Source organism: Rhincodon typus, chromosome 19, assembly GCF_021869965.1.
Source record: "Rhincodon typus isolate 14 chromosome 19, sRhiTyp1.1, whole genome shotgun sequence".
Lineage (NCBI taxonomy): Eukaryota > Metazoa > Chordata > Chondrichthyes > Orectolobiformes > Rhincodontidae > Rhincodon > Rhincodon typus.
This window is the reverse complement of record NC_063350.1, coordinates 51,628,431-51,641,516: the sequence shown is the minus strand read 5'-3', so window position 1 is coordinate 51,641,516 and position 13,086 is coordinate 51,628,431. Positions and strand designations below refer to the sequence as shown.

General features: G+C 43.9%; 1 protein-coding gene across 1 annotated transcript in view; it reads right to left on the bottom strand.

Moving 5' to 3' along the window:
- Positions 1 to 13,086, bottom strand: part of ddx27 (DEAD (Asp-Glu-Ala-Asp) box polypeptide 27) — a 42,061-nt gene that overhangs the window by 3,433 nt on the left and 25,542 nt on the right. The window contains exons 13-19 of the mRNA XM_020516140.2: positions 10,724 to 10,805; positions 9,528 to 9,705; positions 6,720 to 6,826; positions 3,039 to 3,135; positions 2,390 to 2,484; positions 742 to 865; positions 498 to 594 (exon numbers count right to left, since the gene is read on the bottom strand). Coding sequence (XP_020371729.2) covers positions 498 to 594; positions 742 to 865; positions 2,390 to 2,484; positions 3,039 to 3,135; positions 6,720 to 6,826; positions 9,528 to 9,705; positions 10,724 to 10,805 — 780 coding nt within the window. The remainder of the gene's footprint in view (positions 1 to 497; positions 595 to 741; positions 866 to 2,389; positions 2,485 to 3,038; positions 3,136 to 6,719; positions 6,827 to 9,527; positions 9,706 to 10,723; positions 10,806 to 13,086) is intronic.

Below are 13,086 nucleotides of genomic sequence, written 5' to 3'. Positions count from 1 at the left end.
CTAATGCTACTTGGCCTGCTGTGTTCATCCAGCTCTACACCTTGTTAAATCAGTTAACACCATCAGGGGAAGAGAATTGAAGTATTTAAAAACAGTGTTGTGCACATCATCCAGCTCAGCTATACATTTGGGACAGCTTTTCAGAATATCTATTCAGAAGGAAACTACCCTCTGACCCCAGAAGAACATCCACAACAGGAGTCCTGTTTTCTGCCCTTGATATATACAAAGGGCACTTTTCATCTATACAGTTAGACACACAGCACATCTTCCTATCCAGTGATGGTTATCTACTGTCCAACTCAGCTCCATTACCCTCTGTAGCTCTGGCCAACTGAGTGATTCCACAAAGGTGGGGGACCCTCCCCTTCCCATCCAACTACATGTGGCCATCCCACCCCCAAACACAATATTCACACAACCTGTTCACTGCTGCTCTTCCTCCCTCAAAATGGGCCTCCAATCACCCGTCAGACCGGTACTTTAACGCTACTCACCCAGCTCTGTACTGTTTAAGGGCCTTTTGACTTGTATTTGTTAATTCTTCATCAAACATAGACTTCTTTGATTTGTTTGTTCTGTTCTTTTTATTCCCTGAAGATAAATTTAAAAATTACTCAATATATAAACACACTTTTGACTGCAACATTCAGTAGAAACAATTTCTAGAGCACAAGTGTTTTTGGATCAGTAATGCATTGGACTCTGTTTTCACCCACACCAGTGAGACTGCTCACATACCTGCTGTGGGCTTTGGCTCATCCTCAGGCATTGCTCTCGCTCTCTTTGGCCTACGGCCTCGCTTAGCGACGCGTTCTGCGTACATCTGCGATTTCATGATTTCAAACTGTGTCCTCTCTTCTGCCTGAAGTAAATGAGAGATATTACCAAACCGTTATTAATACACCACTATTTTCCTCACTGCAATCACCTGAAGCCAGTGATTTTAAGGTCACACTGTTACTGAAGGTCATGGAGTAATGAGATAGAAGTGGTTGACCTATCTCCTAAACAGAGCATCCCTGACTTTGCCCATGCCACTATACGGATGTATGGTGCTGATACCAAGCATTTCCACAAATCAAGGGGTGGTGGTGGTGGCGGTCATTGGGGGTGGGGGTGGATGTTGGGGAATAAAAAAATCCCCATCAAGAATCAGTCAAATGGCACCATGCATAGTTTCAAATCTCTTGGTCTGTAAAATCTCTTATTGCTCAAATCCTACATTTGCTGTATCAATACCTATGTGCAGCTACCTTTTTCAATCCCCATAAAGCAATTCACCAAAGCTCCTACAACAAACCCACAACTCATACCCACTAGAAAAACTAGGGCAGCTGCTTTATGGGAACACCATTAGCCGCAAGTCCCCCTCCAAGCCACACACCATCCTGATACTGGAACTATAATTGCCATTCATTCACTGTGGCTAGGGCAGAATCCTGGAACACACTTCCTAATAGCACTGCTGGTGCACCTCCCAATCCCAATGGACTGCAGCATTTCAGGAAGGTGGCTCACTACCCTTTCTACAGGAAATATAGGGATGAGCAATAAATGTTGGCCTAGCCCGAGACACCCACATCCTGTGAATTAATTTAAAAAAACGTAGATCAAGTACGCTGCTCGATTGGCCTTCTTCCGAAGACCTTGGATTCCATTTTGGGTGTTTGAACTCAGCCCAGTGCTGTAAGAATCTGAAATCTTTCTTTCTTCACCAATCTTCTGTTAATTGTACATTGATCAATTGGCATGAGTGAGATGACTTCATCTAATATGCTATCCTTTTTAACTATCTCCAATTAGTTTGGTACAGGGAATAACCCTGAGATTAATACCCAACCTCAATGCACAAGCACTCCCAATAAGACTCGACAGACAGTGATCAGGAACAAAAACATTGGCTTATTGCTTCCCTAACCTTCCACCTGAAAGACATGGTAGATCAATTGTATTTTACTATATTGCTGTTCTGGTTGAGATTAAACCTGGGATGTGCTAGTCTGTACAGTTTGGTTCCACATCTAACCTCAGTCAGCCATGAGAAAGCCGTGAACTTTCACATTCCTTACACGACCATAAGATGTAGAAGCAGAAGTAGGCCATTCAGCCCACCGAGTGTGCACTGTCATTCAATGACATCGTGGCTGATTCGACAATCCACAACCTCCACATTCCTGCCTTATCCTCATAACTCTCAATTTCTTAATTAATAAAAAAATCCATCGAGATCAGTCTCCAATCTAGTTAACAACCCAGCCTCAACAGTCTTCTGCAGTAAAGAATTCCACAGACTGACTACCTGCAGAGACAATATTCATGAGTTATCATCAGGGACAATATTCCAAAATAATTCAGGGGTAGATTAAATACTCAAAACAGTACTCACTGTCATCTCTCCTTTTTTCTTAATATTTTCCATGAACGATTTTCGCTTCTTTTTGCCTCTTAAGGCAATGTCAAATTCCTGAAGAGCCTTTGCAACTACATTTAAAACAAAAGGTGAACATATCTATCATCTGAAATATTTCTGTCAAGTTTTACATGACTAATTTCTATGTTCACATTTAGTGGAACTGATTCTGTAGATGTTCAAAGATGTAATTACACTCCCCCCCAACACCATCTCTGGTGCTGCAATGTTTTCAGCCTGATGAACTCCTTTTTACGCGCTCATGGGATGTGGGTATCACTGGTTAGGCCAGAATTTAGTACCCATCCCTAAATGGCAAGAGGGCAGTTAAGAATCAACCACATTGCTGTGTGCCCGGAGTCATACGTAAGACAGACCAAGTTTCCTCCACTAAAGGACATTCCTAAAGCAGATGGCTTTTTGTAACAATCTCCAAATTCCAGATTTTTATTACATGGTCATTAACCTATTTAAATATACAGGTTAAGTCTTGTGTTGCAATGGTAGATTGTCAGCAAAATGATGATAAGCATTAATCTTATAATTATTTTCCCTCTCCTGCACAACATCATGGGTAGTCACTACAAAAACTACACACGTCCATGCCGTACAGAATGAAGCTCACTTTTCTCTTTCTTCCGTTCCTCTCTGGTTTGAAACCAGGTACGCTCTGGTCTTGTCTCTTCACTGTTCTTCTGTAACTTGTTTTTGGCAGTGTTAATCTGTAACAACAAAAAAAAATACACATTACTTTGAGGCACAACAACACCCTACAGGAAAAGTAATCCAACCAAGGCTAGCAAGTTAAAGTTTGTATTAGATCAAAGAAAGAGCGTTATGGAGTTGCCAAAAAAAAAAATGTAGGCTATCATCTTCTAAAAGTAGGTGGTGATCATCTTCAAAGATTCTACACTGAATCGGGAATGGTTTCTCGCAGATTGAAAGAGGGAACAAGGCCTGCTGGCTCAACATTAGTAGTGAGGAAAATGCTAGAATATATTATAAAGGATGCAAGAACTGGACGCTTAGAAAATTTTGGTAAGAATGGGCAGTCAGCATGGATTTTTAAAGGAAAATTATATTTGATAAACCCATTGGAATACTTTGAGGGTGCTACTAGCAGACTAGATAAGAGGAGACCAGAGGCTGAGGTGTTTGGATTTTGAGAAGGCTTTTGACAAGAGTCCATACAAGAGATCAGCAAACTAAATTACACTACACGGAAATGGAGATAATATACTGATATGAATTTACAGTTGATTAATGGGTAGAAACCAAAATATAGAAATAAACTGATTATTCTCAGAGGGGCAGGTTATGACTTGTGGGGTCCCACAGGATCAGTGCTTGACCCCAGCTAGTCACAAGCTTTTAAAAAAAAAAAAAATTCATGGGATGCAGGCATTCAGAGAGTCATACAGCACGGAAACAGACCCTTCGGCCAAATTCGTCCATGCCAAACTAGTCCCATTTGCTTGCATTTGGCCCATATCCCTCTAAATCTTACCTATACATTTACCTGTCCAAATGTCTTTTAAATGTTGCAATTGTACTCGCCTCTGCCACTTCTCTGGCAACTCGTTCCCTATATGCACCAACCTCTGTGTGAAAAAGTTGCTCCTCGGGCTCCTTTAAATCTTGCCCCTCTCAGCTTAAACCTATGCCCTCTAGTTTTGGACTCCCCCTATCTTGGGGAAAAGACCTTGGCTATTCCCCCGTATCATGCCCCTTATGATTTTATAAACCTCTATCAGGTCACTTCTCAGCCTCCTATGCTCCAGGGAAGAAAGTCCCAGCTTATCCAGCCTCTCCTTATAACTCAAACTCTCCATTCTCAGTAACATCCTTGTAAATCATTTTTGTACGTTACCACTTTAATAACATCCTTCCTATAACAGGGATACCAGAACTGTACACAGTCTCCAAATGTGGCCTTATCAATGTCTTATACAGCCATAACATGACATCCCAACTCCAGTACTCTGACTGATGAAGGCAAGCATGCCAAACGCCTTCTTCACCACCCTGTCCACCTGCGACTCCTAGATCACTCTGTTCGACAATATTCCCCAGAGCCCTACTATTAACTGTCTAAGTCTTGCTCTTGTTTATCTTATCAAAATGCAACATCTCACATATATCTAAATTAAACTTCATCTGCCATTCCTTGGCCCGCTGATCAAGATCCCGTTGTACTCTTAGATAATCTTCACCACTCTCCACCATACCACCAAGTTTCATCCCCAAACTTACTAATCATGTCTCCTATATTCTCATCCAAATCATTTTATATAAATGACAAACATCAGCGGCCCAGCACCGATTTTTGCGGAACACTGCTGGTCACAGGCCTCCAATCTGAACAACAACCCTCTACCACTACCCTTGTCTCTTACTGTCAAGCCAATTTTGTATCCAATTGGCTAGCTCATCATGGATCCCACGTGATCTAACCTTACTAACCAGTCTGCCATGTGGAACCTTGTTGAAGGCCTTGGTAAAGCCCATGTAGACAACATCTACCATTTCGCCTTTATCTACCTTCTTGGTTACCTCTTCAAAAACTCAATCAAGTTTGTGAGACACGATCTGGCCAGGCCAGCTTTCTTTTCCCATCCCCAGAGGGTAATTTAAGAGTTAATCACATTGCTACGGGTCTGGACTGACACGTGGGACAGTCCAGGTAAGGAAGGCAGTTACCTTCCCTAAGGGACATTAGTAAACCAGATGGGTTTTTATGACAATCGACAGTGGTTTCATGGTCACCATTAGACTAGCTTTATTTTTAAATTACAGATTTTTATTGAACTCAAATTTCATCACTTGCCGTGGAGGTACTTGAACTCATGACTCCAGAACATTGGTCTGAAGTTCTGGGATACTAGTCCTATGACATTAGCACTCAACCATCACCTCCCCCATCCACACTAACGGTATGGATGGAGGGATTAAATGTAATATTTCCAAGTTTACTGATGACAAAAACTAGGTGGGAATGTGAGATGTGAGGAGGATACAAAGATTCTTTCAGGGTATTTAGATAGGCTGAGGACTAGAATGTGGCAGATGGAATGCAGTGTGGACAAACATGGAGTTATCTTTGGTATGATAAACAGAAATTAAGGGTATTTCTTAAATAGGGAGATTTTGGGAAGTGTTGTTATCAAAAGGGACATGTGTATCTTTGTTCATGAATTACTGGAAGCTAACATGCAGGTGCAGCAAACAGTTAGGGAGACAAGTTATATATTGGTCTGTATTGCATGAGGATTTGAGTACAGGAGTAAAGCAGTCTTGTTGCAATTGTGTAAAGCCTTGGTAAGACTGCAACTCAAATCATGTGCAGCTTCGGTCTGCCTACCCAAGCAAGGATGTAGTTGCCATAAAGAGACTGCAACAAAAAGGTTCACCAAATCAATTCCTTGGATAGCAGAATTATCCCGTGAGGAGTTTGAATTCTTACCGGGCTCGACAGGGTACAGTCAGGAAGGATGCTTTCTATGGCTGGGGGTCCCAGAACCAGGGGATATCATCTCAGAAAGCAAGACAGACCATTTAGGATGGAGTTGAGGAGATGGTTCTTTACTCAGAGGATTGCAAACCTTTGGCATTTTCTACCCCAGAGCACTATCAGGGATCAGTGAGTATGTTCACGACACTGATAGATTTTGAGGCATTAAAGACATCATGAGATAGTGGGACTGTGTGGGAAAGTGGCATTGAGGTAGGTCAGCCATGAATTATGGAATAATGAAGCAGGCTTGAGGGGCTGAATGGCCTACTCCTCCTTCTAAACAAGTGGATCAGGAACAACACGTGCTTGCAGTTTGCAGAGAAAGAGCTAATTCCCTCTCAGTGTAGGTTATCAATAAAACATTGCAATAACTAGACTTACCCACCCCACAACAGTTCATCAGTAAGGTAAGGGAGTAAAAAAAATCTGACAGAAACTCTCCTAGTTGTTAATACAGTTCTTGACATTAAATCAGAACAAGCTAAAGTAATGATCTTTTGGCACCGACCCCCTTTAGCACAGGATATCAAATTCTGAATCAGTACCTTAGAGAGATATCAGCAAACAGAAAGCTCACAGTTACTTAACATCTGTGATACATGTATTTTTATAAAGCCAAAATTTTAACAAATTACTGGCAACTCTGATCGAGGTCATCACTTACTGATACACTGTGATGAATGTTTCCAGTGTGTGATCACCCTCTGGTCCATTCTTAACACTTCATTGGTAATGCAAACCACAATGTGTAAAGCGGGGCAGTCTAAACCTTGAAGTTAGCACGCAACGTACCTGAGCCTCCGATCGCTGAAGGATCTTCTCCTCCTTTTCGAGCTGCAGCACAGCATAGATTTCCTTTTCCAGTTTCTCTATCTTGTCCCTGAACTTTGTCACCACCTCTGTGGAGAGGGACCAGGGCATCAGCATGTGACCACATTTAGGAAAGGCCATGTACCCATCACATCAGCACCCCAAGAATCCCCATGGCACTGGTGCCACCTCCTGCTTGCCTGGAGGTACCACTTTGCTGGGTTACAGTACAATGGTGAGGTCATGTCAAGTAGCAATTTCACAGTTGTGAGCCTAGACAATGAATACTAGAAGGCTATTTAATCGTAGAAGGCATCAGTGCCTCACCCAATGCTCCCGTCACCCAAAGCCCACTCAATTTCCAGTGACAACCCTGTCCCATTTCTTTCTTCTAATGCCAGGGGCATTAGACAAACTGCAGTAAACTCCGTAAAAATCACAGTCAACAGTGCCAATTTTCTTTTGTTAGTTAAACAACATTGAACTGTCAGTGAAAATGGTTACAAGGAGTTAGAGAGTGCTAGGGAGCTGTTATAATATGAAACCACAGTCATTAGAGAGTCAGTTTCACACGATTGCCTTTTAAACAAAAGAACATGTGCTGTCACAGTTTGAATCCTATCAACAGTGCAGATGACAAGTATTGCTTTCAAATTCTGTGCTCAAACTGCTTTCTCTGCTTCACAAATTTAAGTTAAAAAAAGAGACCATTCAGCCCATTCTGTTCTGTGCAGATGGGAACTGATGTGTGTAATTTGCCCCTTCTTCTGCTGCAGGCACGACAATTTGCAAAACAACATCATTACAAGGACCAACCACACTTCAGCACCTTGTCCTAAAGATTAGACAATGAGGGTCAGCACGTTATTTTATTAAGGGAACGTCAGAACCAAATCAATTTCTTATCAGACATGCCACCACATACACAGCTTTCCAGTACAAGTAATTCAATGGTGGTCAGAAGCTGCACAGCACCTAAAAACTACAAGTGGGAATTATCCAGTGGTTCTGAGGCAGTAGTCTTTGTAAGGCCCACAAGACCTGAAAGAAGTCATATACTGTTTTAAAAATCTATACTTCTTTAATTTTAAAATTTTGCTGCACTAAAACATGATTGCCATTGATCCTGTGATGCAAATAGACTATAAATCTGGCAAATTCCAACCAGGAGAGAACTTAAACCATCTTCCTGAACCTCACACTCGTATGAACACTACAAACTAACACAAACGAATGGTAAATACTGCAGCATCACCAGCTCGACTGAGAACAAATGAGAGCCATCAAATCTCATTACACCTAAAGTGGCAGCAATGGCCCACCACCTATCTCATTCAACAGACAATGGGCTTTGACTAGGGCCATACAAACTTAACCTCATTAGACTTATGGAGCTGCTAATGGAGCTGCCATTTAAGGCCAATAGTGAATACTGGATGCCTGACCAGAGGCATAGAAACAAATTGTTAAATTGAAACTGACTTCTGAATGTATTCAGAAAAGATTTACAAGGATGTTGCCGGGACTGGAGGGTTTGGGTTATAAGGAGATCTTGGAAAGGTTGGGCCTTTTTTCACTGGAGCAGAGGAGTCATACAGCATGGAAACGGACCCTTCGGTCCAACTATTATCCGAAACTGAACTCGTCCCATGTGCCTGTGCTTGGCCCATATCCCTCCAAACATTTCTTATTCATGTATTTCTCTTAATGTCTTTGAATGTTGTAACTGTACCTACATCCACCACTTCCTCCATAAGTTTATTCCACACACAAACCACTCTCAGTGTAAAAAAAAAGCTCTCATGTCTTTTTTAAATCTTTCTCTTCTCACCCTAAAAATATGCCCCCTAGTTTTGAAATCCCCCACCCTAGAGAAAAGACACTTGCTATTCACCTTATCTACACCTCTCATGATTTTATAAACCACCATAAAGTCATCCCTCAACCTCCTACATGAATAGGAAAGATTTAGATGGATATGAGGCTAACACAGGCAAGTGTTACTGGTTCAGTTTGGGAAACTTGGGCATCATGGGACTAGTTCAGTTTCGGATAATGGTTGGACCGAAGGGTCCATTTCCGTGCTGTATAACTCTTATAATATCATAATGGCCAATCATCCAGCTCAGTATCCTGTTCCTGCTTTTGTCCTATTCCCTTTGATCCCTTTAGCCGCAAGAATTATATCTATCTCCTTCCTGAAAACATTTAATGTTTTGGCCTCAACTGGTTTCTGTGGCAGAGAACTCCACAGGCCCATTCTCTGGGTGAAGAAATTTCTCATCTCATAACACCAACACCAAACCCCAGGCTTAAATAAACCTGTTTCTAGTCTAAATCTCATTCAAAACTTTATTCTTGAAGAAAATTTGAATTTGCCTGAAAAGTAGACAAAATCTGTAAGTCAACATCATTTTACTGGATCTTCCTCAACTTCTTTGCAACTTTAGCTAACTACACCACCTAAATCCAAGTTCCCACAGAAAAGTACCTTCAACAGACACTGACTTTCTAAACTCAGACAAAAACCAATGTTAATATCTTTTATTTCCTATTTTTTTGCAAGTTGTTCTTAATGGTAAACTCTCTCCTTTCTTCCTTTTTTCCCTACTTGTATACTCATTTGTGATTCTGTTATGACCACTTGAATACTTGATTAAATCATACTTTTGATTTAACCTTAACGAGAGACTTTGCAGGCCATTTAAATATTGAACTTCACAAAAGGATTAGGATCTCTCTCTTGCACATGCAACACTTTTCAAGAACAATTTCTCCATCATTTCTCACCTTGTGGGATGACCCGAGCTTTGACTTCAGTTTTGGCTTTCCTCACAATCTCTTTCAACATTTTCCTTTCTGTTTCACCGACAAGGGAAACGGATCGTCCACTACGGCCCGCTCGTGCCGTACGGCCTACTCTGTGCACGTAATGCTTAACGGTATTGGGCATTGTGAAGTTTATTACCTAGCTCAGAAGAACAAAGACATAGTTACTGTTACCAAGCAACATACATTAGGAGCCAATTTACTTCATCATTTTCACCTTTGCAATCGAACTCTAAATCAATTTTTAAACCCCATAAGTAAACACAAAGAACGGCAGATACTGGAAATCTGAAAGAGAAACACAGAGTGCTGGAGAAACACAGCATGGCTTTGGCTACAGATGCTGCCAGACCTGCTGTGTTTCCCGATCACACTGTCTTTTTTTTAAAAAACCCATTATGTGGAACAAAATCGCTGTTATGGTGTTCTCACCATCAGAACTTCACCACCCAACTCAACAGCATTCTTTTCTGCAGGTCCAAACCATAACTGAAGTCCTAGTGTCCTGTCATAAAGATGAGCCATCTCCTTTTGGATAGACTTTAGACCTTTTCAGCAGGAACCATAGCTCTGAATAGCACTCTCAATGGGTGCACAATTCTCCTGTGTTCTAACTTATGGTTCGCGGTTCCATTGTCCTCCTGGGGCCTTGGTTAGCAGAGTGCCAATGCTAAAGGAACGAAATACAGAGCTATTTCTGTGGGGTTTGCACATTCTCCCTCTGCCTACATGGGTTTCCTCCCACAGTCCAAAAATGTGTAGTTTTTAGGTGGATTGGCCACACTAAATTGGCCATAGTGACCAGGGCAAGCTGGAAGGTTTAGCCACGGGAAATGCAGGGTTACAGGGATAGAGTGGGGGGTGGGTCTCGTTAGGGTGCTCTTCAGAGGATTGGTGTGGACTTGATGGGCCAAATGGCCTGCTCCCAAACTGTAGGGATTCTGTGATTCTAATTTGACCCCTGACTCCTGAGAACAGGCCCAGTATTCTGACATTAGTGTGCCTGATGTCAACTGTACTTTGTTAGTGTAACAGTGCTTTTAGGCAGGCAGTCCAAGAATAGTATGTGCACAGAATACATTAAAAGCGACCATCCATCTTAGTAACCCACAAAGTCCCCTATCAATTAGTCTCTATACAATTATTCAGTCACTTACCGTTTTGACCCCATCAATGTCCAGCCCTCTAGCTGCAACATCAGTAGCCACAAGAATATCGATCTGCTCATCTTTAAAGCGCCTGTCACCATGGAAACAAAAGCAAAGGATCAGTCAATAATGGCCTGACACTCAGCGTCATATTTCTGCAGTGGAACACGCTCCAGAAAGTGATTTCGTTTATCAAGAGGTCAGAGAAAAACGCTCTTTGGAGATGGAATAAAAATTTACATTTCAATTTATCTGCTTTCACTTACTAATGGAAACATTCTACGTGCACAAGTATAGAAATCAAAGGTTAGAAAACAAATCACACTAAATAGCTTAGATAACAAGGTGTAGAGCTGGATGAACACAGCAGGCCAAGCAGTAGAGGAGCAGGAAAGCTGACGTTTCGGGCCTAGACCCTTCTTCAGAAATGGGGGAGGGGAAGGGGGTTCTGAAATAAATAGGGAGAGAGGGGGAGGCAGATAGAAGATGGATAGAGGAGAAGATAGGTGGAGAGGAGACAGACAGGTCAAAGAGGCGGGGAAGGAACCAGTAAAGGTGAGTGTAGGTGGGGAGTTAACGAGGGGATAGGTCAGTCCAGGGAGGACGGACAGGTCAAGGGGGCGGGATGAAGTTGTAGGTGGGAAAGGGGGGGGGGGCTTGAGGTGGGAGGAGGGGATAGGTGGGAGGAAGTTCAGGTTAGGGAGGCGGGGACGAGCTGGGCTGGTTTTGGGATGCGGTAGCGGGAGGGGAAATTTTGAAGCTTGTGAAGGCCACATTGATACCATTGGGCTGCAGGGTTCCCAAGCGGAATATGAGGTGCTGTTCCTGCAACCTTCGGGTGGCATCGTTGTGGCACTGCAGGAGGCCCCGGATGGACATGTCGTCTGAGGAATGGGAGGGGGAGTTGAAATGGTTCGCGACTGGGAGGTGCAGTTGTTTAGTGCAAACCGAGCGTAGGTGTTCCGCAAAGTGGTCCCCAAACGTCCGCTTGGTTTCCCCGATGTAGAGGAGGCCACAACGGGAACAGCGGATGCAGTATACCACATTAGCAGATGTGCAGGTGCAGGGGAGTGTGGAGCGGACAAGGGAGACCCGGAGAGAGTGGTTCCCTTCAGAAAGCAGATAAGGGTGGGGAGGGAAAAATGTCTTTGGTGGTGTGTTCGGATTGAAGATGGCGGAAGTGTCGGAGGATGACGCGTTGGATCCGGAGGTTGGTGGGGTGGTACGTGAGGACAAGGGGGATTCTGTTTTGGTTGTTATTGCAGGGAGGGGGTGTGAGGGATGAGTTGCGGGAAATGTAGGAGACACGGTCGAGGGCGTTCTCGACCACTGAGGGGGGGGATGTTGCAGTCCTTGAAAAATGAGGACACCTGAGATGTTCGGGAGTGGAATGCCTCATCCTGGGAGCAGACGCGGCGGAGGCGAAGGAATTGGGAATAGGGGATGGCATTTTTGCAGGAAAGTGGGTGGGAGGAGGTGTATTCTAGGTAGCTGTGGGAGTCGATAGGCTTGAAATGGATATCGGTTTCCAGGTGGTTGCCAGAGATGGAAACAGAGAGGTCCAGGAAGGAGAGAGAGGTATCAGAGCTGGTCCAGGTGAACTTAAGGTTGGGGTGGAAGGTGTTGGTGAAGTGGATGAACTGTTCGAGCTCCTCATGGGAGCACGAGGCGGCGCCGATATAGTCATCAATGTAACGGAGGAAGAGGTGGGGTTTAGGGCCAGTGCAGCTATGGAAGAAGGATTGTTCCACGTAACCTACAAAGAGGCAGGCATAGCTTGGGCCCGTGCGGGTACCCATGGCCACCCCCGTTGTCTGTAGGAAGTGGGAGGAATTGAAAGAGAAGCTGTTGAGGGTGAGGACGAGTTCGGCTAAGCGAACTCCTTGGTCTCCCCCTTGGTCCAAGAACTCCCTACCTACGTCCGTGACACCACCCACGCCCTCCATCTCCTCCAAAACTTCCAATTCCCTGGTCCCCAACACCTCATCTTTACCATGGACGTCCGGTCCCTATACACCTGCATTCCCCATGCAGATGGCCTTAAGGCCCTCCGCTTCTTCCTGTCCCGCAGGCCCGACCAGTCCCGCTCCACTGACACCCTCATCCACTGAGCCAAACTTGTCCTCACCCTCAACAACTTCTCTTTCAAAACAGAATCCCCCATGTCCTCACGTACCACCCCACCAACCTCCGGATCCAACGCATCATCCTCCGACACTTCTGCCATCTGCAATCCGACCCCACCACCAAAGACATTTTTCCCTCCCCACCCTTAACTGCTTTCCGAAGGGACCACTCTCTCCGGATCTCCCTTGTCCGCTCCACACTCCCCTCCAGCCCCACCACACCTGGCACTTTTCCCTGCAACCGCA